Source organism: Podarcis liolepis (genome assembly GCF_965112155.1).
Source record: "Podarcis liolepis genome assembly, chromosome: 12".
NCBI classification, from domain to species: domain Eukaryota; kingdom Metazoa; phylum Chordata; class Lepidosauria; order Squamata; family Lacertidae; genus Podarcis; species Podarcis liolepis.
Genome location: NC_139563.1, coordinates 43804848 through 43830508, shown reverse-complemented (window position 1 = coordinate 43830508; position 25661 = coordinate 43804848). Strand labels below are relative to the sequence as shown.

Below are 25661 nucleotides of genomic sequence, written 5' to 3'. Positions count from 1 at the left end.
AATGTCTTGCGCTTTTTTTAAAAAGCCGCTTGAAGAGGCACAGTTGCAACGGACCGTGCTTCACAGGACGAAAAACATCGCAGGACGAAAAGACTCGCGGAATGAATTATTTTCGTCTTGCGAGGCACCACTGTAATAATAACAACAATAACACTAATAATAACAATAATGGTTTTTTTCTGTACTCAATGCTTGTAGATCACTGGTGCGCTGGAATTATCTTAGCAACTCCACTGCCCATATTAACAGTACATCAAAAGCTGACTGTAGTCTAGTGTCATATAGCTTACTTAACTTGTTCCTTCCACCAGTACACCTTTCCTGGATTGCTGTGTGCTGTTCAAATATATATATATATTACATAGGTATAATATATATGGAGAGCTGGGTGGATCTATTTCTGGTCAATGCCACTTTCTGTTTACTCATGAGTATACCCCCATCGTTCTGCCCAGATACTGAGGTCCAGCTTTGAGGGACTTCTGGCGGTTCCCTCCCTGTGAGAAGTGAGGTTACAGGGAACCAGGCAGAGGAGCTTCTCGGTAGTGGCACCCTCCCTGTGAAACGCCCTCCCATCAGATGTCAAGGAAATAAACAACTATCTGACTTTGAGAAGACATCTATAAGTAAAGTTTTTAGTGTTTGATCGCGGTCTCCTTTTCCTTTGCAGTGGCATAAGAGCATTTGGCGCGCACCCTTGCCCCGTTCTCCATTTTTGCATGATCGCTTGAACAGAAGATGTAGTTTTTCGCTGTGAGACAGTTTGTTTCCTTAGCAAGCTTTTGTTGAGCGTCTTCTCTAACAAAAGCTCAACAACTTTTACCTGAAATGGGACTTTCCTTCCTAAAAAAAGGCTCAACAACTTGGACCTGAAACCCACCCACCTCCTGGGGTAGATCACTGCCTGTCTTTTTCCCTGTGAGTAGATCGCAGTCTCTTGGGAGTTGGATGCCCCTGTTTTATTGTACTTTTAATATTCTGTTGAGAGCCACTCAGAGTGGCTGGGGAAACCCAGCCAGATGGGCGGGGTATAAAATATTATTATTATTAATTCTGTCTGGCTTCCAAATGAATTTGAAATTATTATTATTATTATTATTATTAAAAAGATCTGCACAAAAACCTTCTCTCAAAATACACATTTCTAAATGCATTTTGATATGTTTTTGACATTTCTAAATGCGTTTTGATATGTTTTTGACATATCAAAATCGTTCAGCCCGGACACTGAGATCCAGCGCCGAGGGCCTTCTGGCAGTTCCCTCATTGCGAGAAGTAAGGTTACAGGGAACCAGACAGAGGGCCTTCTCGGTAGTGGCGCCCACCCTGTGGAACACCCTCCCTTCAGATGTGAAGGAAATAAGTAGCTATCCTATCTTTAAAAGACATCTGAAGGCAGCCCTGTTCAGGGAAGTTTTTAACATTTAACGCTGTATTGTTTTTAATACTTGATTGGGAGCCGCCCAGAGTGGCTGGGGAAACTCAGCCAGATGGGCGGGGTATAAATAATAAATTATTATTATTATTATTATTAACCAAAAACTATGCTGCAATATTCAGGAAGTATCAAACTAGGTAACTTAATTCTTGAAGGGGTGGATCAGGTCCATTTGTACTGGAACTCAAATTCACCAAGCATCCTTATATATAGGTTAATTGGTTATTTCAATATACCCACTATATCAGCCAACAACAAAAGTTAATAGGTCAGAAACCTAAATAATGTACGGGCAAAATAGTTGTACTGTTAGTGGATTTTGAGGATACAGGGAGAAGTTTCAGAAGCTCAGACTGGAAGGAACTGAAGTTAGGCAGAGGGACGCAGGTGGCGCTGTGGGTTAAACCACAGAGCCTAGGACTTGCTGATCAGCGGTTCGAATCCCCACAACAGGGTGAGCTCCTGTTGCTCGGTCCCTGCTCCTGCCAACCTAGCAGTTCGAAAGCACGTCAAAGTGCAAGTAGATAAATAGGTACCACTCTGGCGGGAAGGTAAACGGCATTTCCATGTGCTGCTCTGGTTTGCCAGAAGCGGCTTAGCCATTCTGGCCACATGACCCGGAAGCTGTACGCCAGCTCCCTTGGCCAGTAAAGCGAGATGAGCGCCGCAACCCCAGAGTCGGCCATGACTGGACCTAATGGTCAGGGGTCCCTTTACCTTTATATACTTTACAGTTAAAGAAAACCTCGCATTTAGCCATCTGAAAAACTAAGATGACATGGATCACCTAAAGCAAGGCGGTCCAACACACGGTTGGAGGACAGCATGTAGCCCTTGAGGCCATTTTTGTGGCCGTCAGCAACATGTGACGCACCCCCCACCCACAGCCCTCATGCTACCTTCCCAAAGCTGGGTAAGTAAGGCACTGGGCTTTGGGAAGTAGTCGGGTGGACCCTGGGACCCTGCCAGAGCTTCATGCCTCCTTCTCAAAGCCTGGTGACATGCTTATCCAGCTTTGGAAAGGCATCATGAGGGCTGCGAGGAGGACATCAAATTTCAGTCTTACTCCTTCCTCCCGCGTGACAAAACAATGTGCAGCCCGCACGTCAAGTACTATTGCAGCCCACTTCATATGAAAAATTGGGCTGCCCTGCCCTAAAGAATCGATCGATCAATCAGTAATCCTAAATAAGAGGTCTGAAGGAGACCGTATAGCACCTTCTATATTCACTAATGTTGCAACCGAAAAGGAGATTGCATATGCTAAATGATTCATAGAAGACAAATAATAATATATGCCTATATTAAGGTACAATATTACTTCACAGGTAACATATTAACATGACTATATGGACTAAGAGCCAAAGATCTCCTCTAAAAGCACATCAGAAGTGTTTGCATGAGGACTCTAATGCCATAATCACAATCAGATTGCGAAAGCTTCCTCAATTTCAAAAGTGGTTTGCCTGTGGACTGCCAATGTTCCAAAAAAATGCAGGAAATGTCTCTTCCTTTGCAGATTCTGACATATGAAGAGTGATGCTGTCTGGTGCAACAATCTTCTTTGAGGTTTTCATGGAGCCTCTGACCTCAGATATTCAAATGAATGCTCATTGGAAACAATTCTGTGGGAAAGCAGAGTGTCACCAATGACTGAATATTTTAGCTGTGTCATGTTTTATCTACAATTTGAAGAAAAACTGGTTTGTTCTTCCCGGCACTTGAAACAGAACTAGAATTATCCTCCTTGCATTCCCTTTATTATAAATAAAGAGTTTGATAAAGAAAACCAACACCTCTCAAGATCTCCACACACCCCGGCTTAAAGGACTGTAGGTTTTCAATATATATAAGTGATTATGAGCTATTTTTCTGTTAAGAAAGATGGTCAGAAAATATAGATGTCTGCTAATACACTCAGAGTAGTGGTTTTTGAGTGCAGCGCTATTTTGAAGAGCTCAGCACGCCTATCACATTATCATGCATTCATATTGTAGGTGTATTCGTGGTTTCATTCTACAGTTCCTCGCATGGTATTTAGGAATGCTGCTAAAAAACTTAATACACACCTGTGGTGGCAGCCAGTCTACTAAAGGGATATGGCAGCTGGTAAGGTGACTAGCTGAAATCACTGGGGGCCGCATCACAAGAAGGAGGAGAAGATGTCCCACTTTCTGGTGCAAGGAGATGGCAGTAGATGGGCTGGCAGCAGGGTGGATAAAAATCCATGATTTTTTTTAAAAAAATGGTTTTTGTTTTATTTAAATTGGATTTTTAAAAAATTTAAATCGGATTTTTAAAATAAAGGAAAAATCTTTCTAAAGATAGTTTTCTATTTAAGTTACATTGTAGTCCAAAGGCTATTCACCAGGAAATAAGGATTTGTTTTAAGTTTTTCATGTGTGCTGAAGTCTAAGTTGTTTAATAAATAAAATTGTTTAACCATAACAGTTAACAAACATGGATACATATGTTATAATGCTATTGTTTTAGTTAAATAAATTGTTTAAATTCTCATTAAGGAAATGATTGCTTTTCTCCTTCCAGTAAAGTACAGCATAAAAGTTGTCTAAATATAAACAGTTAACTTATTAAACCTCACAATAATTTCATAATTATCTGTCTATGTATTTCTAATAGTATAACCACATCAGTATTTTTGATACAACTGTAAAAACTACTCTGAAAATTTATTATTGCAAAAATGAAACTTTCCTCTGGTTGTAAATATTAAGATTATACCAGCAAGAACGAGTCTTTCTGTAAAAAAATTGATTTAAATCAAGTCTTACTGACTAGTGATTTAAATTGTGATTTAAATCGATTTGATTTAAATCAAATCCACCCTGGCTGCCACCCAGCATCACATTAGGGCACGGTTTCTGCGTGCACAGCTACTGACATCAGCAGGACTGACTATCTTCTCAGCAATTGTACACTTGAATGGTGCTGCACCACCTTCACCTCCAATACCACCTTCCGATTCCAAACAGTATGGGTGGGAATTCCTGATCCCACCCTCACTGCCACACAGTGACCACGGCTGCCTAAGTCCTAATGAGCTGCAAGGTGACTTGCTTCCAAACCACTTTTTACAGCTCTGAAGTCACAGGATAGGGCAGATCGTATAGGAAAAAGAGAATGAAAACAGTGAATACAGTGTTGTATAGTAAAAAGTAAAGGTAAAGGGACCCCTGACCATTAGGTCCAGTCGTAACCGACTCTGGGCTCCCTGCACTTGAAAATCATGAAGGTGGGGGAGGTCCCTTTCACTCCCATGGGAATGGTTTCCTCATTACTAGGCTCCCAATCCAGACTGGGGCCCCCTGGGTGGTTCCTTTCAATATGCCACTTGTCGTTTGGCCCTCTGTTTCATGGAATTAAAGGGAAAAGGTAAAGGGACGCCTGACCATTAGGTCCAGTTGCGAACGACTCTGGGGTTGCGGCGCTCATCTCGCTTTACTGGCCGAGGGAGCCGGCGTACAGCTTCCAGGTCATATGGCCAGCATGACTAAGCCACTTCTGGTGAACCAGAGCAGCGCACAGAAACATCGTTTACCTTCCCGCCGGGAAGCACTTTGACATGCTTTCAAACTGCTAGGTTGGCAGGAGAAGGGACCGAGCGACGGGAACTCCCCCCCGTCGCGGGGATTCAATCCACCGACCTTCTGATCGACAATTCCTAGGCTCTGTGGTTTAACATACAGCACCATCCGTGAAAAACAGTGATATATCCAGAAACAAATAGATCAACAATCAAACATTGTAAACAACACTGAGACATTTAAATGAGGGCATTTATTTATTTATTTGCTATATTTAGAATTGTAGAATTGTATAGTTGGAAGGGACACTGATAATAATCTAGGGTGCAGGCAGTAGTGTTAGCTAGGAGGACTTAGGTTCATCCATCAGCTGTGAGTCTGCTTCAATATGGTAGATCTCCCTACAGTGATTAATGCCCTGGCTACACCCAGCCTTGACAGTTGCAATAAACCCTCGAAGTTTCAGCAAATGCAGAATGCAGTGGTCCAGGTGTTGACAAGGGAAGAGATGCTCAGAGTATATTCTACCTATTTCTGTGCCATCTGTATTGGCGCCATTCAAAACGTTGGCCGTGACCTTTAAAGTCCTTAATGGCTTGATTCCAAGTTACCTGAAGAACCACGTCTGCCCATACAAATCTGCCGGAGATTTAAGATCAGCGACAGAGACCTTTTTGCCTTTCAGGGAGAGAGATCAGGCTGGCGAGAATGACAGATAGGACTTCTCCTGCCCCCATTACGGCCCACAGTTGTGGAACGCCTTCTTCCAAGAGACACAGTCAGCTCCCAACCTTGCTAATTGTTTAGGCGAAGTCTGAAAATGTTTTCATTCATGACTTCCTTTGGCAAGAGTGTGTGATAGGTTGGGGGTGTGGGTCTCTGTTTTTACCCGAATGACTGGCATATCAAATAGAATTAGAAGATACAAAATGTTAAATGTTAATTTCTATGTGTTGTAAGGTAACAGGGGAATAAATTTTGAATGCTGCCATACATTATGAATAACTAGTCTATTTTGTATTTATAGCGGCAAAATGTACGGCCACATTTTAATCTAAAACCGCTGCTGGAATCATGACAACATATATTATAAAAATAGATTTCAGCCACCTGTAGGTTAATTTTATTCACATAAAGCAATCACTGCATTCTACTATACATTGTATGCTTTACATTAGTTTCCTATGAAATTATGGGTTCCCCCCCCCCAAAAAAAATCCCTAAAAATATATCTCAGTTATTAACCTTCACTATAGCTGAGCTTGCACAGACTACATATTGTAAAGCATATTGTGCTGTGTATAAACTGTCAAAAGCCCATGATTGATCGATCTGTAATAACTAACATGCATCTACCTCTGATTGATCCGCTTTAGGCAGTTTCTCCTCCTTTTTGTGTTTAGCATGTTTGTATAGTCCTGAGACACATACTATTGATATTTTTTTATTATTACCTGAAAACAGCAGAAGAAAAAGAATAGGCTTCTAAATGCAACAGCCCCCAAACAGAATACTGTGGGAATGCCTATGATTTATATATGGTTATTTAAGATGAAGGAAAATCTCTAGATTTGGCTCAGTATTGAACAGTTCGTGCTGCAAATGAACACATTTTCGGGGCATTTTCAGGCACTGAGTCGCATGGACAGAAATGAATTTCTACTGCACTTTGTTGGGGGTGGTGGAGGGGGAAAAATGGTATTAAAGCAACACTAGCAAAAAAAGAGTTAGAATAACAGTTATTGTACAAGTCAACTTGTTTGGCTTTCAAAGCTATTCATCTAGGGCTTGGCTGTATTAAAGGTGTCCAAATCTCACAAGACTATTCTGAGAAGCTGGAATTTGCTCTTGATGGAAACTGCCAAGAATCAAATTGTGACTATGTGCAGCAAACTGTGGTTCTTTCACTTGATTAAGCAACAAATATTTCAAATATATAACTTCTGGTTGTGTAAGTGAGGGGGGATTAAAGAACCTCTTAATGAGGGTGAAAGAGGAGAGCGCAAAATATGGTCTGAAGCTCAACATCAAAAAAATGAAGATTATGGCCACTGGGCCCATCACCCCCTGGCAAATAGAAGGGGAAGAAATGGAGGCAGTGAGAGATTTTACTTTCTTGGGCTCCATGATCACTGCAGATGGTGACAGCAGTCGCGAAATTAAAAGACGCCTGCTTCTTAGGAAAAAGTGATAACAAACCTAGACAGCATCTTAAAAAGCACAGACATCACCTTGCCGACAAAGGTCCGTATAGTTAAAGCTATGGTTTTCCCAGTAGTGATGTATGGAAGTGAGAGCTGGGCCATAAAGAAGGCTGATCGCCGAAGAATTGATGCTTTTGAATTATGGTGCTGGAGGAGACTCTTGAGAGTCCCATGGACTGCAAGAAGATCAGACCTCTCCATTCTGAAGGAAATCAGCCCTGAGTGCTCACTGGAAGGACAGATCCTGAAGCTGAGGCTCCAATACCTTGGCCACCTCATGAGAAGAGAAGACTCCCCGGAAAAGACCCTGATGTTGGGAAAGATGGAGGGCACAAGGAGAAGGGGACAACAGAGGACAAGATGGTTGGACAGTGTTCTCGAAGCTACTAACATGAATTTAACCAAACTGCGGGAGGCAGTGGAAGACAGGAGTGCCTGGCATGCTCTGGTCCATGGGGTCACGAAGAGTTGGACATAACTAAACGGCAAAGAAGAATAGAAATGCTGCCTCACTGCTGAACATTTCACTCAGTATTGTTAGAAGCAGCTCCCATTCAACTGATGCCTTCAAAGGCGCGCACGCTCTCTCTCTCTCTCTCTTTTTGGTCCTGCCTGTAGCAGATGTTTTGTATCACATACTTGAACGAGCTAATTCATCTGTAAGGGATCGCCCACACTGGCTGGTGTGCATCCAGCTGTGAAAATAGCTCAAGTGTCATTTGCGGACACTTTCATTCCATTCTTCTGATCTCATAGGAACTCAGTGACCACAACCAAGTCCAAAAGAGAGAGAGAGAGAGAGCGCAAGAGAGGGGGAAGAATTGAGAACATTCACATCCTTTAAAGAAATTTCCAGCGTGGGAGTAATGTTACTTCAAGCAGGAAGCGTTTTTTGGAAAGGAATGCAGCTGATGCCAGAGGAAGATAATGCTGATCTCCTAGTGGTGGTGCCTTTGACACAAAAATGAGCCATTTCGTATTGAAAAGCTCAGGGACTGTATCATTATGATGGAGCTAAGAGCACCTGGCTAATTCGATGTCCGCAGGACGGTTCAATCAATCACCACTTCTCACTAAAAGCTACTGATTCCCATTACAAGATGCGTTAAGACATGATACAAGTTCACTTCACCACACAAGGACTTTTCTATACCGGGAAGCCACTTTAATATATTTCTGAGCTAGAAACAAAATCAATTTGAATTGTTCTCTAGTGAATCCATACCCTGTTAATAGCGGCGCAGCCACATTAAAATTTATTAGTAGGGAAAAACAATATTCTAAGTCTATGAAGGAGTCAGTTGTTATTTTGTTTTTGTTTTTTTTAAGTGACCAGATGAAGCATCTAATGGTAATGAAAATCAGACTATCTCGAGATGCCTTAAAGTCAGCTGGGATTACTCCATCACAGGTCTAAATTTGTCTGTGAAGGTACAGATATTGCCTTATTAACATCCTCATTTAAAAGAAACAAAAAGAAATTACGCATTCTGAATGTTCAAAAAATAGAGTCAATCCTTTCCCCCCTTCATTATACTCTCATATATTCTTAATGAAATTGATGTTACACAATAAAACTCACTATGTCTGACTGTGGTATTACTGCTGCTATTTCAAAGAGTGGTTTTTTAAGATAGAAAACAATCCATTTTTGGACTCTCCATACTTGCATACCAATTGCACACCATTGGAACCGTGCAACTAAGAACATAAGTCTCGCTTTGAAGCTACATTTGAACCTAGCCCAAAAGAAGAAAATTCATAAATCTGCTTGGATGGTTCCCTAGCTTCAGCAGTCTTTAGGCAACCCACACTAATACTGCTTTAACCAGCTGCATAGGGCATGGCCAGGTACTGCAAAATGATACCTCCCTGTTCCTGGCCAACCATTCACTAGGAGTGGCTTTTGCAATGCCACTAAACTTTGCAAGACCCATCACCGTCTTATGCCGTATGATTTACAACAGCCGGGTTATCGAACACTTAGAGGAAGACCAGGTCTTACCAGTGAAACACAGCAGAGCTGTGGATCGTACTCTGAAACTCTTTTTACCTTTTAACACTTCCAAGAAGACGCTATCACAATATTTAAAGGCAATATATACCGCGCAGAGGAATACAGGAAGTGCTTTCTATCTTCTAGACCCGTATTTCCTGTTCTGACTAACAGCATCTCCCGATTAATCCTTCTAACTGAAGGATGCCAGGAATTCAAAGCACATGCTCTGCTGCTGCTACTTTGTACAACCCAAAGTTACGTGAAGGTTTCAGAACCCTAAGTGCTTCCTCAAAATATTCGTGTGAAACACTGATGAGGTTTGAATGCTGTATCAAATCCTAAAGACTACTGGGCAGATCCATGTTTGAGAAAATACAGGCCCAGTCCACCAATGAGCGCCTCTGAGGCCAACTTGCCTTATCTGCCAGGGATTTGGGGTCTGGGGGCAGTGGGGTGATGCATACTCATGTTCAGGGAGTTACTAAAAAGGGGGGTAGGGATAATGGCTTGTCCTTGACCCAGCAGAGTATTGGTCACCCTTACAGTGTGGTATTTCCTTGTTAGTTATACAGTGGTACCTCAGAAGTCGAACAGAATCCATTCCAGAAGTCCATTCGACTTCCAGAATGTTCAGAAACCAAGGCGTGGCTTCCGATTGGCTGCAGGAAGCTCCTGCAGCCAATTGGAAGCCGCGGAAGCTGCGTCAGACATTTGAGTTCCAAAGAACACTTACTTCTGGGTTTGCGGCGTTCGGGAGCCAAAACGGACAAATACTAAGGTGTTTGACAACCAAGATACGACTGTACTCAGTTCCTGCACCTACAGTATCCTAGAGCAGGTTTGGTTTAATGTTCAATAATGTGATCTTTATTCAACCCAGTTGTACATGTCTGTGTATCTATTTCAGCCCTCAGCTAAAAGTCTGTTCCAGCTTGTTCTACCAGTTTGGGTGGCATTCTTCATCTTCCCAAAGGGAGGGATAAATTCTGTACTGCACATTCTGGGCATTTTCCAATTTGAACTGTAGGTGAATTCTCATCTAACTGTTAGACGATCACCCACAAATTAGAGCATGAGGAAGGCTGATGTGACCTCAATCTGACATACTAGTCCCAGACAGACATTGCCAATTACTATCTTGATTATCAGGGTTATCGACGCGGCAGCCCTTGATTTTCTCCCTCAAGAAATACTGGAAGATTGTTCTGCTGAGTTTTGGTACCGGCTAAGTTATTTCAGCTTTATATGTTTTAGCACGCTCATTTTCAAAGAATTAAAATGCACAGAATTTTGACAGATTAGTTGTCAATTTTATTTTCATGTTTTATGTTTATTTTCTTGTGTAGGTGAACCCAATTATGTTTCATTTTGGATACCAAACGTATCTGTCTATGAAATTTATGCTTTAGTTTCCTTCATCTTTTCTATTCAGATGCAAATGGGCTTATAATTTAACTTACAATTTACGTAAAGTAACTATAGTAATGAGATAGTTCTGTGATGACACACAAGGCGCTTAAATTATTTAAGGCTATTGCATCCAAAGGATTAAAATTATATGTTGCAATCTGGAGGCTTTCCAATAAAGCAAAATAGCCGATAGTAAATTAAAAGAACAACATGTCAACAGAAATGGCTGAATATACACTATCTATCTATCTATCTATCTAGATGCACAGGCTTCAAGGTTACCTTTTGGGTAACTGCTGGGTAAATTTATGAATAGGTTTCAGAAGTCATTGGTTAGTTTAGGGGAAACACTGGTTGGTTTCAAAGTTAGGAATCCATAAAGGATGAATCTCAAGAAAACACTGAATGATATCCCGAAATGCAAAAAGAGAAGGAATCCATACATTCTGAACAGGAGGGGTCATAGGTGTGGACCCCTAGGGGCCGAGGTGGTTTCAGCCCCCTGAATGTATTTTTCAGAGGGCGTTCAATTTTCAGAGGGCGTTCGGCTCCACCCCCTGGCTCCTCACGACATCACGCAGCCCTCCCCCCCCAAATAATCCTATGAAGAAGCTGGCACCACTGAGAGGGGTGAATTAGATGAATAATGTGGCATGCTCATTATTTTTCTAACGTTACATTGGGAGAATAATGTGGCATGCTCACTGTAAGGGAGGAGCTCAACATAGAACAGATCAGACTATTGCTCCTTTAGCTGTGTACTGAGAGCCAGTGTGGTGTAGTGGTTAAGAGCGGTAGTCTCGTAATCTGGGGAACCGGGTTCGCTTCCCCGCTCCTCCACATGCAGCTGCTGGGTGACCTTGGGCCAGTCACACTTCTCTGAAGTCTCTCAGCCCCACTCACCTCACAGAGTGTTTGTTGCGGGGGAGGAAGGGAAAAGGAGAATGTGAGCCGCTTTGAGACTCCTTAAAGGGAGTGAATGGCGGGATATCAAATCCAAACTCTTCTTCTTCTTCTACTGTCTGCATTAATAGACAATAGTTCTCCAGGGTTGGAAGCAGGGGTCTTTTCCAGGCCTACCTGGAGATGTCAGTAACTGGACTAACCCCAGTTACCTGGGAGTAAGTCCTACTCAATTCAATACAGCATACTTTTAAGTAAACATGATTAGGAGTGTACTGTGTGCCACTGTGCAGAATCATATCCAAGGACTGCCAGCATGACAGTAATCTCTATTCTGTGAGAGGGATGAAGAAATGCTTGGTTTTTAATACTAAAATCCTAAACTATTCTTATTTTATTTTTTGCAGGAATGCAAGCGATTCAGGCTCAAAATAAATGCCCTAGCTTCCAAAACCTGATTCACTGCTGTGTATGTAAGGGTCACAATTCTAGAGCGTTAAGAAATATTACAGAATGTATTTTACTTCTACCTGTAACCAAGCAAGGAATTATCAATGTAAGTGAGGAAAATATGTGGTTTAAAGGGGCTGGCATCCTCGCCTCCAGCTTAAGAATAGAAATGGCTCTTGCATGTAAATTGTAGAGGCTCGAATTTATGTTGCAGATTTCAACACAGTTGAAATGACTGCAGACTGTGTGTGAGAGAGGTCTTAAAAATAGCACTTGGAGGGCAGCAGTGGCAGATGAGCCAGAGTGCTGCAAATCAGGATTAGAGTAATATTGCATGTAGGTATGTTATATCTATTCTACGCATATTTACTCCAAGCCACTAAAAGTCATTCCCATAATTTCATGCACAGAACTCACTACCAAAACCTATTATGTTAGCAGATGGGCATCTATCTATCTATCTATCTATCTATCTATCTATCATCTATCATAACAGTCATACTTATGTTGAGAAGTGAATTGATGCTCCCAGAAAACAAAAACAAAAAATAAACCAAAGCCTCACTTTCTATCAGTCTCCCATATCTCCAAATCAAAATTGTCCAGTGGATTAAGTATATGACTCTGCATACTTAATACTTTCAAACTGAGCCGCTTCTGATAAAACTGTTGAAATCCAAAACAGGAAACAATCAAGCGCTCACTATCAAGAGGAGCAAGGCAAAATTATTTACCAGACAAAACCTGGTGGCTGATTGCCTTTTCATAAGCCACTGTTTATCAAGTGCCCTGTCAGGTCCTATAAGCACACCAGAAACAAAGCCCGGAATAGTGGCGCAAATTTCACTTACAAAAGTGATCTTCGGGGTTGTGTTAAGAAAATTCCATTTTATGCCATATATTGCAGAACAGCTCTGCAAATTTGCAAATACTCAGTGGGCTCGATCCAGAAAGGAGGAAGCGTCTTTGGATCCAGCTAAATCTCAAGCCATCTCACAACAAGTCTTCCCCATTATCTTGCAAGACAAGTGGGAGTTACATACTTATTTCTTTTTCAGTGAAGCTGTCACAATACTAAAGTTTGGAATTTTCACCATATCGGATAAGCTGTATTTTTTAAAAAATGCTTTAGAGAGCACTTATCAAAACAGGAGTCATCCAAACCAATCACAGTAGTTCTAAATGCCATCTCTGATTCACTGCTTGCATCCGTTTGAATATTTCAGCAATTCAGTACGGCTCCTTCCTCTCAACAATAAAGACCCTTTTTATTTTTTAAAAGAATGAAACAGGAGTAGCAGCAGATGTGCTCATCCTGGCAACTGAGAATACACAGGAGTGCAATTCCTTTGCTCTCCCCAATGTAATGATTCATAGACTACACAAAGTGTACTTTACTTTGCAATTCCCTTACCATCATTAACGAGCACAGAACCCTCCCAAGCAGCATACCAACTAACATAATATTTCCGTGCAAATCAGACCGAATGCTGGGAGCTCCCCTAAGGGATGTCCTCAGCACACCTGACACCTGGAACCCACTCAGGGACTTGCCCTGATCCCCTTGCTGGCAGAATAAGCAGACAGGGAGATTTAAGGGTCAACACTCCAACCCAGGAATCGTTACGCAAAACCTCAAACAGCATTGTCCCAATTATTTTCTGGATCCTACTCTGCTTAAACTTCCAGTTTAGCCCCAGATTCTGCAACCAGTAGTACAGGAACCCGTTATCAAAATGTCAACTTATTATCATTAAGGATTTGCTGCACATCTACACCTGAAGCACACTAAATTTCTCATAACTATTTAGCAGGGTTATGCAGAAGGCCAAGCTACTCCATAACACATAAAGTGACCTTGCACTTAGTTAAATAATTGGTCCTTCTAACCCACTGTGACATACAGCTTTCCAGGGTCTCAGAGCAGAGGTCTTTCCAATCTACTGCTACCTAATCATATCAACTGAAGATGCCAAGGTTTCCACGCAGGAATGTATGCATAGCAAGTGCTCTACCACTGAGCTATGGCTCCTCCCACAAGCTGCCATCATCATCATCATCATCATCATCATCATCATCGTCATTTATTATTTATACCCCGCTCATCTGGCTGGGTTTCCTCAGCCACTCTGGGCAGCTCCCAACAGAATATTAAAAACACAATAAAACAGCAAACATTAAAAACTTCCCTAAACAGGGCTACCTTCAGATGTCTTCTAAAAGTCAGATTAAACCTCAGCCTGGGAAACTTTAATACTCAAGAGTTCCTACAAAGCTAAAAATTGAACCATATTGCCCTTGAGTGTGCATATGATTTTTAACTACAATGCATGTTAGCACCAGACACAACAAAGATGCATAGAATCTACCAACTCGGATCTGCCTAATAACTATTCCACTAATCCTTGGCTTTTTTTTTTTTTTTTGCAGCTGATATTACTCTCAGTAAATTCTCAACTAACTTGAGTAACCGCAGTAAACCTGCCACAACCAGGAAATTCAAGTTCCACTAGCTCCCAGAGAAAAAAGAAGAAACAAGAAAAGTGTGCATATACGCTCACTTACTGTTGGTTGCATAACGTATGACGGATGAGGCATCCATGAAGTACTCTGAACCTGTGTATCAGAAAGCACTATATTAGCACAATGGTGTAAAATAAAAATAAAAAATCACACACCCAAATTTGGCAATCATCTTGCTTTGAATAAAATACATAGCAAATTGAAACTTGCTGTAGCACTTTGGAAAATGCTGCAGCCATATTGCTGCAAGTTAATGGATGTAATTTCCCCCCAGGTATCATCTATAGATTTGTGTTTTCAATCTTAATAGCAGGGCCTTGACAAGATTGATGTTGTGGGCTCAGATGCATCCTGCAAACTGCATGGCAGCAATTCTGATCATCCTTCTGGTCTCCAACGGTCCACCTTGCAGGTAGGAGCACAGCTGCAAGGTTGATGCAGGTGGCAGCCCATAGAGAGAAATGTTGTGCGAAAGTAGAGCCTGCCAAAATAGCTGTCAACCGTCCCTTATTTGGTGGGAAAGTCCCTTATCCCAGCACTGTGTCCCGCTGCTGTCCCTTATTGATGATGTCCCTTAAATTTCCCGGGTTTCAAAGGAAGCAGCTCCTCTCCCTCCCTCCCTGCTGGCCAGGGAGGAGGGAGGCTCCAACTGTGTTGCTTGGCTGCGTTGCTCACCCAATAAGGAGTCTAAGAACAACGGGCGGGGGTGGAGCTTGCATGCCTTGTGCCGATCAAATTGGCCACGTTGCCTGGGGACTCGCCTTTGCTCAGTGCTTCCCAGCAGAGAGGTGATGGTGGTTTTCCTTGCTGCATCCCCTTTGCCGGGTTGCTGTGCTGTGGGAACCACCGCTTGAGGCTTCGTTTGGCTGCTGGCTGGGCTTTCTGCCTTTGGCTTGGAGGGGCTCAGAAGTTGAACATACCTGTGCCTGGAAAATCCCTTATTTTGGCTGCTGACCCCTTATTTTTGAGGCTGCTTGTCCCTTATTTTCAAATCTGTAAGTTGACAGCTATGCTGATAAATGGGCAAGCAATGCTACTAAAACTAACAAATAATGCTGAATATTGCAACTAAAATAGAGCCAGGGCAAGTTTATGTCAAAAGGGCATATTCCCCTGGTTTATGGACTACTTGACTCACAACTTTGTTCTGAGTCAATGTACACAAAAGAGATATACACACAAACAAGTGTACTACTGACAGAGGCTTTTGGTGTTTGTGATAAAATTTATCGGCTTCAATCAAAGCAATATATTACAGAGTTAGACAATCAAGGGACAGTTTTCACATTACATAAATGGGCTTCCAGGAAAATCAATCAACTCAAGAGAATGATAACTAGCATTTACTCTGGAATAATTAGGATGTTCTTGAGCAAGAAATGTGCACATCCTATGTTGACCAAATCCTCTTTAAATTAAAAACACAGTTCAAAAGTTGAGAAGCATGATTCCTAAGTAACCTAATTAAATTATTATTGGTAGGAAGTTAAAAGTTCAGTAGCCTTTCAGAAAATATTCCAGTTTCTCAATGAATACTGTCACTGCCCTTAGGTCACAGGATAAATATTTTTCAAAGAACAGCTAGAAATATAGGAAACTGTCTTATATCAGGCCTATAGTCCAGTGTTGTCTACTCAGAAGTGCACTGTACTCACTGTTTGTTGATCAATTTACAGAGCTCTTACAATAACACAACATATAACAGAGGAGAATGATTCTACAGAGCCTGAGCAAATCGTGTTCCATAAGGGAGATGATCATAACCCCCAAAGTATGTCATTCATGTCAATTAGAAATCAAGCAAAATACTCTGGTGACATTGCAGCCTTCCCATTCAAGTTGTCTGAGTCAATAAGTATCAAAGTTCACTCTGACTATTGCTCTGACAACTACATTTCCTTTGGTGGCATTTTTAGTAAATGTTTCAGATTTCCCTAGCAATTTTGCATTGTAGAAGTGATAATAGAATATGAATAACTGATTACAAATAAAGTAAAGTAACCACAACTTGCAGTGTGTGTGTGTGTGTGTGTGCGCGCGCGCGCATTCCACAAAGGCTCTTCTTTTTTCAAATACTGATCAGCATTTAGGACTACAGGTTATCAGGCGCTTGCCACCAGTTGGTATGAATTCTCAAAAGGGGATGATCCATTTTGAGGCAGCGGTAAAAGTGATGATTTCGAAATAATCGGCAAATACCACCAAGTGAATTTCAAGCTTGGCTAGGAAGCATTGCCACTTGGTGATGAGAAATGGAACTGCACGCTTTCTTTGAACAGGAAATTTCCTTTCCAAGTTCTGTCTTTGCTAATTCATTTGATAAGTCTTCTACAGAGGAAACAGTCTGCGCCCTTCTTTTTGCCTTTGTGGATTTTCATCCATTTAAATGTATATCTCAAAAGGCATTTAAACATAATCTTCTGTCTTCCTTTCTTGAAAAAACTTTAAAACCTTTTAAGTTTACACCTATTCCTTCTGGGTTGTGTACTCATTTTCCTTTTTTTTAATAAAATATTTATTGAGATTATGCAAAAAATTACACATAGAGAGAAAACAAACAAAAACTAACAAACACAAGCTAGCAAGCAAGTTAACAAAAAAGCGACCTGGAAAGAAGGGGGGGGGGGGAGAACATGATACAAAATACAAAAAACAGATAACTAAGAAATAGGAAAAAGAAGAAAGAAAAAATATTTTAAAAAAGAATAAATCCATTTTTCAGTATCTTTAAGCTCATTTGCTTATTTCCTTGACCTCCTCACACCTCCCCTTTTGTATTCCCGTTTTCAAAGTCTTTTCAGCAAATCCTTACCCTCTTTCATTTATCTTTACTCTGTATCTTAACCTATTATAACTATATATTGTGTGTACTCATTTCCCCCCTCTCGGTTCTGTTTGACAAATACTTTCCCCCTCATTCCACAGAATCTGTTTTAATTCCTCAGATGTTTCAGAAACAAAAGTTGTTCCCCTGTTTCTGCCCATTGCGCTCCGTATCTTATCTACCTATTTCACATAAAATTATTTTGCTTTTATGTACTGCCATAACTCCTGAAACATCCTTAGGCAGAAAATTCAAAATAACTTCCCTAACCTCTTTTGAATAACCCATATTTCTTCACTGCCTTTATTTGTTATTATCAGACTTCATAGCCACCAAAGCTGCAAGATTTGTATCTTACCTGCCCGCCTTCCCTAAAAACAAATTAGAACTTTTACGCTATATATTCCCTTGTGTTCAGTCACCTCATCTATTCCTGTGATTGACATCCTCTTCTGCTGACACTTTTGTTTATAAGAAATCCTACTATCTCTACCTCTAGCTTCCTTGCATTTTCTTCAATATTATCCTTCCTCTCCTAACTATCAACATGGCACTGTCCCTCTGATATACTTAGAAAACACAATCTCAACAGAATCATCTGCGGCTAAATAACAGAATTCCCTTGAGGAAACATATGGTACTATCTCTAATATGAGTAACACCCAGAGCAGGCTTATGCAGTTCCGTAGCACATGAGGCTGCCTTTGAACATTGCAATTGTTCAATACAACAACCAGACTACTCACCAGAACGGATTGGTCAGAAAACCAGTCAACCCTGTGCTCCCCCCCCAAAAAAAATCTTACTTTCTACCAAATGGACTGAATACTTCCTCCCAAATGCTTCAGCTGTTCAGTGAAAACTATATTTGGTATTGGGTGCAAACGCTGTAGTTTCCGCAGAACAACTGAGGCACCTGAAAGGACTGCTCGTGGTTTTCATTTCAGACTGTAGAAAAACTTTGTGGGAAATAAAAATAAAAATGTTTGTCTCATAATTTTTAGAGCATTATAAACAGGCAAATTTGTATTCCAATGCATGTAACTGTGTGAGCTTTGTCAGCCTCTGTAATTGGACCCTTCATTAGCTTATAAACGTGGGACCCTAAGTATATTAAAGCCCATCTATTAAATAAGCTTATCTATCTATCTATCTATCTATCTATCTATCTATCTATCTATCATCACAATTTCTGCATGAACTGAACTTGAACAAAATCAGTTGTCTCCTTTAACTCCCATCAGTCCCTCAATATTTAACTCCTATTGCTAACAACTGATTTATTTATTCTGTGGTGTTTCTACTCTTTTCTTATCTCATACATACCTGGTGATGGACAGTTATTTGTATGACAGTTATTTGTATGGCCTGGTGATGGCCAGTTATTATTCTACACATTAATAAGGGCTATTTGATTTGGCTTTGCATGTAGGAAAAGGAGAATCACTGGCATACAAGTCAGAAAACCAGAATATAATCTAGGAAAGGGTTACCTTTTCCTTTTGTTCAAAGTGGCTTTTGTCAAATATCCTTTTTTTAAGGCAGTATGTGCTTTCATACTCAGGGATACAAAAAGCTAACAAATCTTTCTACGCTCACCTAATAAGCATTTCCGTAATCAAGAAGTTATATAAATCCACTGTCTAAGAAACCCCTGGTAAACAAAGCATATTCTACAATGTGCTCTTATTTCTCATATCATACACAGGACACATAGATCCATTAAGACAGTATCTAAAGAAATGTGAGAAAATGTTGCAGGACTGACTGATAAAATGTTGAAGGTAATGTAAAATATAGCATTCGCTTTAAAATAGCCAAAATGTGTTAGTTCGGAAGAGAAAACTTAAATTGCACTGCCACCTATTGTTATGGGTGAACTATCATGCAGAAGAAAGAACTGTGTGAAGTTCTAGACTTTCTTCTGGGCACATGGTGTTGAGAAGGCTTCCTGGACTTGAAAATCATGAAGGTGGGGGAGGTCCTTTTCACTCCCATGGGAATGGTTTCCTCATTACTAGGCTCCCAATCCAGACTGGGACCCCCTGGGTGGTTCCTTTCAATTTTCCACTTGTAGTATGGCCCTCTGTTTCATGGAATTAAAGGTAAAGGGACCCCTGACCATTAGATCCAGTCGCGAACGACTCTGGGGTTGCGGCGCTCATCTCGCTTTACTGGCCGAGGGAGCCGGAGTACAGCTTCCGGGTCATATGGCCAGCATGACTAAGGCGCTTCTGGCGAACCAGAGCAGTGCACGGAAATGCTGTTGACCTTCCCGCTGGAGTGGTACCTATTTATCTACTTGCACTGGCGTGCTTTCAAACTTTTAGGTTGGCAGGAGCAGGGAACGAACAACGGGAGCTCACCCTGTCGCAGGGACTCAAACCGCCCACCTTCTGATCGGCAAGCCCTAGGCTCTGTGGCGCCACCCATGTCCCTTTCATGGAATTAAGGAGCCATGAAAAAAGAAAAGTGCAATTCTCTGGTAAGAGCTATGCAGAATGTTTGTTTTAAGCAGTGACAGAAGTTGTTGCAGGAAATATTGAACAAAACGTTGCCAGATTAAGGCAGCACAGTAGTCAGGGTGGAAGATACCCTTGGGAGTAGGGAAGCCCAGAATACATTATGTTGATAACACAGGAAACATTTTTTAAAAAAAGTTTATGATTGTTTATTACAGCTCACCACTTTTTTTCTTAATGCCAATCTTCATGTGTGGTGGAGTAGTTAAGAGTGCCTGACTAGGACCTGGGAAATCAGGGTTCAAATCCCCGCTTGGCCACGAAGCTCACCTGCCTTGGACCAGTCTCTACCTCTCTGCCTAACCTACTTCACAGATTTGTTTGTGGGGGGTTGAAATGAGGAAGAGGAGAATCCTGTGCACCACTTTCAGCTCCTTGGAACAAAGGTGGAATATAAATGCAATAAAATAAATACAGTGGTACCTCTGGATGTGAACAGGATCCGTTCCGGAGCCCCATTCGCATCCAGAAGCGAACGCAACCCGTGTCTGCGGGTCGCGATTTGCAGCTTCTGCACATCCGTGTGACGTCATTTTGACCATCTGCGCATGCGCGAGCAGCAAAACCCGGAAGTAATGCGCTCCATTACTTCCGGGTAGCCGCAGTGCGCAATCCGAAAATACTTATCCCAAATCTACTTCAACCCAAGGTTTTACTGTAAAATCAAGGTTTTAGTTTATGGGTACTTTTAAAGAGAAGTACATCTCACTGGGCAGATATAACAAACACAGAGTGAAGCGTTAAAACCCAAAGGAGACAAAATGTATTCTGGCAACCTTCTACCCATTGCAAAAGAAAACATCCTATGTGTGTTTTGGGTAAGACTGACTGAAAATAAAATTAAAAAAGAGATTTATCTGAAAAGCTGGTTGAAATATGACGAATGCATAATAGGGTTTATTACTTAAAGTACACCTAGATCTTGAACGCACTAGGAATTTTAGAACAAATATGCACATATATTTTAAACGCTACCAAAACAGTTTATATAACAGCGTGACTAAAGTGTGCAGCAATTCACCATGCTGGCATGCAAATCACAAAGACTCACTTAGGGATACGGGAGGGCACATGCAGTTCCAACATACCTGATATGTAGAGACAGGGGAAGCAGCAATGAATGGCGTGATAGATGTCTGTGGAATCATGCGGTTTGTAGCAATGCTGTACGGTGAGGAATAAAATCTGCAAACAAAAAACAAAACAAAAGGGAGAGTCTTGAGGTGATGGGCTGACATGCTGCAATGAACTGTTTCATAGCCATTAACAGCCAAACATAAACAGGAGTCCTGTTCCCCACCCCACAAAAAAAGAAAAGAAAAATAGCAACCCAGTGCCTTTTTCTTTTCACATGTGTTGGTCAAGAAGCTGGGAACAGCCCTAACTGCTGCAGCTCACTAGATCCACCACAGCAGGGTGCAACACACACCTGGGCCAGAGGGGGCATGGATTGGCTGCAGCCTGAATCACTGACACAACACCCACCTGCATCTAAGGCATAGGCAAACTTGGCCCTCATATGTTTTGGGACTACAACTCCCATCATCCCTAACCACTGTTCCTGCTAGCTAGGGATCATGGGAGTTGTAGTCCCAAAAATCTGGAGGGCCAAGTTTGCCTAATCTAAATTGATTGGGAAGATGTGGGAAGAGAGGCAAGCAGAGGCAGCAACAAATGATGGAGGAATAAGGGCAACATTATCACAATCTTGGAAGCAGCCAAGAGAGTTGAGTAGAGGTACATTTAAGGCAGGGATTGCTAAAACAGAAGACTTTAAGTGGAGCATCTGCACAGTACTGGGCAATGGAGAGGAACTGCCTATAAAATGTTGGCTGGTGATTAAAACTCAATGAAGCTTCACAAGAACCCTTAACAAATGGCGTAATGGATTTGTCAAGTTGCTTCAACCAACTTGAGCAGACTTGAGGCTCTTAAGTAGTTAGACTGCTACATTTTTTCTGGGCTATAGACAAGAACCGTCGATTCTTTGGATCATGGCCATGATGTTGGGAGAATAACAAAGAAAGAGAGAGAGAGAGAGAGAGAGAGAGAGAGAGAGAGAGAGAGAGAGAGTTTATTTTATTACTCAGGTTTCCAGCAACTTTAAAGTCAGATGCCAGCTAAAAACTACAAACTTTCAAATACAAGAGAACCAAGACCTACAAACTTTCTTATCTAATTCACATCTTATCTAATTCACTTGTTGCCTGCAGTTCACAACCCAACTAACACACAGCTCCTTTGGAGGGGGGGGGGAATGGGATGGGAACGCTATGTTTGAAATATAAAGAGAATGGAGGGTGCCATAGTTTGATTGATTTGCAATCCCTATCAGATAGAGATGGATAATTAAAACTATTTATTAAATCATTCTTGACATGGGAGCAGAATTAAATTACGCCTTCCTACTCTGCTTCTTATGACGTCAACTCCAACTGTAGAAGCAAAATGTGTTTCTTTTGGGGGTGGGGTGGGGGTTATTGGGTTGTTGTTTTTATTTTGATCATGTCTCTTGTGGTTTTCTATTTTGATGTTATTCTGTGAACCACCCTGAGACCTCCAGGTATATAGATTCAATAACAATAATAATAATAATAATAATAATAATAATAATAATAATAATAAATGGCAAGGTGTGACCTGTGCATATGTGAGAGGCTGAGAAAAGAATATGCTGGAAGTTCCGCAGGGCATCAATGGCTGCTTCTGTTTGAACCACTCGCCTGTGATACTGGAAATCCCTCGCCCCAATGAAGGCCTGGGAGAGTTGTACAGCGGTACCTCAGGTTACATACGCTTCAGGTTACATACGCTTCAGGTTACACACTCTGCTAACCCATAAGTAGTGCTTCAGGTTAAGAACTTTGCTTCAGGATAAGAACAGAAATCGGGCTCCGGCGGCGCAGCCGCAGCAGGAGGCCCCATTAGCTAAAGTGGTGCTTCAGGTTAAGAACAGTTTCAGGTTAAGAACAGACCTCCGCAACGAATTAAATACTTAACCTGAGGTACCACTGTACTTGAGGAAGGGGAGTTTGCTGCTTCCCTCCTGTAAAACCTTAGCAGGAACTAGGACCATGTCATGTTTGACTGCGTAGCAGAGTTTACTCATCCACTTGGGGAGAGCACAGAGGGAAAAGCTGATGTAATAATATAATAATACCTCACCCATCTGGCTAGGTTTCCCCAGCCACTCTGGGCAGCTTCCAGCAGAAAATTTAAAAAATGATAAAACGTTTAAAACTTCCTGATACATGTATGCAGCAGTCAGGAGGACCACATTCTATGGAAAGTATTGGGGAAGAGATGCGACACAATCTGGGCTTGCTGTATGATGAATCATAGAACTGTGGTGTTGGAAGGGTCCCTGAGGGTCATCTAGTCGAACCCCCTGCAATGCAGGAATCCGGCCCACAGCCGTCCCTGGGTGGGGGGCTTGAACCATTAACCTTCTGGTTAACAGCCAGATGCACTTACACCTTGCGCCACCTGAACTCATATTTTGGCCTATTGCTTTGGAACTAGTAGGTGACTATCCAATGGAACGTTTCAGTGATGATAACCATTTGTTGACTACAACTATTATTATTAATCGAGTGAACTTCTGTAGCCACTGAACTCTTCAATGAAGTGCACTACTGCTTAATTGCAAGGACTGAACTATCAATCATAGAGAACTCTAGTCATGATTTACTGTAATCATTTGAGTCTTTTATTGAACTGAGAATGGTTTAATTACAGTTAGCAGATCTTCAAAGGTTGAATAGACAAAATAATTGAACGAATCCAAATGAAACTCACAAGTCTTTGTTCTGGCAACAGATGCATAATTAAACAACCTAATTATGTGCTGTATCAGTTGGTAACGGATTGCTAAACCAAGTTAACTGATGGGTAGAGGAAACAGCTCTGATTCCCAGATAGAGATCTTTCAGATTACTTAACTATGTGATCCTTTTTAAACTGGAGATTCCAGAGACCAAACCTGGAACCTTCTGCGTACATGCAAAACATGTGCTCCACTACTGAGCTTTGATCTCTCTCCAAGTGTTGATGATCACTTTTGTTGAGCAATAATGATTCACTAACTATTGATGGGAAATCGAGGCATTTCTTCAGGTTTTTATGTCAAGCGAAGAGCAAAAAGGGTAGTTTCTCTTCTGAGAAAATACACTTTGAGGCTCAGGAGTAATTCCTGAGGAGTTCAAAGTCCAAACTCAAGGGGAATCTAGGCTATCCGGAAGAACAATTTCAAAGGTTTAAAAGGATTTGACATTCAGATGTCCAGCTGCCATTGGATTAGCCTAGAGGGCTAATGCAAGTTCAACGCATTAAAGGACAATGGCTAGAGATGTCTCTGCAATCGGCATCTGCAGAAAGGAGGCTATTTTGAGGAAAATGTGAAATGATGACCTTTTTGAAATAAAAGGTAAAAAAAAAATTGAGGTTGTGATAGGTACACACCCATAAGCACAGATGATGTGTCTGAATGAAAAAAAAATGTAGCAATGAGACATTCCCTATTAATTTAATATTTTTAGAATGAGGCTGGGTCTCTGGAAACAAGATGTAGAGGAAGAAGCTTTGTTGGGCCTTATCTATAGTTGAACAACATTAAACAAAGCTTGTTCTCCCTGAATGAGGGCACGGGTTGCGGTGGGGGGGGGTGTCTGCCAGGCCAAACCTCTGTTGCCAGGCAGGCTAAATGGTTATGGCCTGAAGCAACGATTGGATGACCGGGTTGCTGGGGCAAATTGCATGTTGCAAATTGGGTGGGTGGGACCTTAGGCTTTAAATATTGGGGCTCTCTGCTTCTGCTTTCTCTTTCGCAGTGTGCATCAGATCACCCGCCCGCCCGCCCGCCCTGTGTTCCGGTTGACCTTGCTTTGCCTGTCATGAGGTCGTCTGCCTTGGGGCAGGGGCCTAGTATGAACTTTGCCATTTGGCTGATTGGCTGGTGCCATCTGGTTTTTGCCTACTACTTAGCAATTCATCACAACTTGTAAGGTTATGGTTAGGCATTGGTCATAAAAATTGGTGGAAGAGGCGTCAGGATAGGCTGGGCCTGCCCCTCCAATGGTGGTGGAAGGGAATTCCGTTAAAGGAATCCTGGGGCTTGTCACGATTTCGTCCAATCCCTGAAATGGGACCAGGGCCGGCAAGCCTTGGGGAGCAGATTGGGTGAGCGGTGAGGGACTGACACTCAGCTCAACTGATCCCCAACATTGTTATCCCTTCACTGGCTTCCGAGGGAGTTTGGATAGTCAGTTCTGTCCCAGGCGGGGGGACAGATAGTCATAACCAATGCCTAAGCAACCACTCACAGATTATGTATTTTAATAAAGTTGTGGCCCAAAATTTTATGCCAAAAACCTTAAACTAAAATTATGTGTGAATTGTGATTTATTTTGAGGGGTGGCTTGGGGACCTCCACACACAACAGAGGACGCCTGACTGATTTTACACATTTGACCAACTTGCTAAAACAAGCTTCTCCCTCTGCTTTTGTTTCTAGCTCAAATAAGAAATTTCCTTCTAAGGATAATTAGCCTTTGTCAGTTAATTCTATTTCTATATTACGGCCCATTTTTTCCTCTGTCCTTTTCTTGAACTGAACAGCAGCTATACATAACAATAAATAAGACCTTGTCTGTGAACATCAAAGGACTAATCTGCCTCTAAAAAGATGGAAAACTGCAAGGCTAATGAGAAGGAAAACGTTGGTATTATCTGCCTCCATATTAAAAGAGGTGGTAGAAAGTCACTAAATTAGAGAAAATGTATTTGGCAGAGAACAAAAGGCCTATATAAATACTGCAAATAAATAAAACAAAACTTTTGCCTGG

General features: G+C 41.6%; 1 protein-coding gene and 1 long non-coding RNA gene across 10 annotated transcripts in view; one reads left to right on the top strand and one right to left on the bottom strand.

Annotated features, from left to right (window-relative positions):
* Window positions 1–25661, bottom strand: part of RBMS3 (RNA binding motif single stranded interacting protein 3) — a gene marked incomplete at its 3' end in the record, with an annotated part of 736799 nt that overhangs the window by 48815 nt on the left and 662323 nt on the right. For all 9 annotated transcript variants that reach the window (XM_083468279.1, XM_083468278.1, XM_083468277.1 and 6 more), the window contains 2 exons: window positions 20907–21003; window positions 14515–14565 (listed from right to left, as the gene is read on the bottom strand). In XM_083468279.1, the coding sequence (XP_083324405.1) occupies window positions 14515–14565; window positions 20907–21003 (148 nt within the window). The remainder of the gene's footprint in view (window positions 1–14514; window positions 14566–20906; window positions 21004–25661) is intronic.
* Window positions 1–25661, top strand: part of LOC310690078 — a 452048-nt gene that overhangs the window by 176954 nt on the left and 249433 nt on the right. The gene's annotated exons all lie outside the window — the stretch shown is intronic.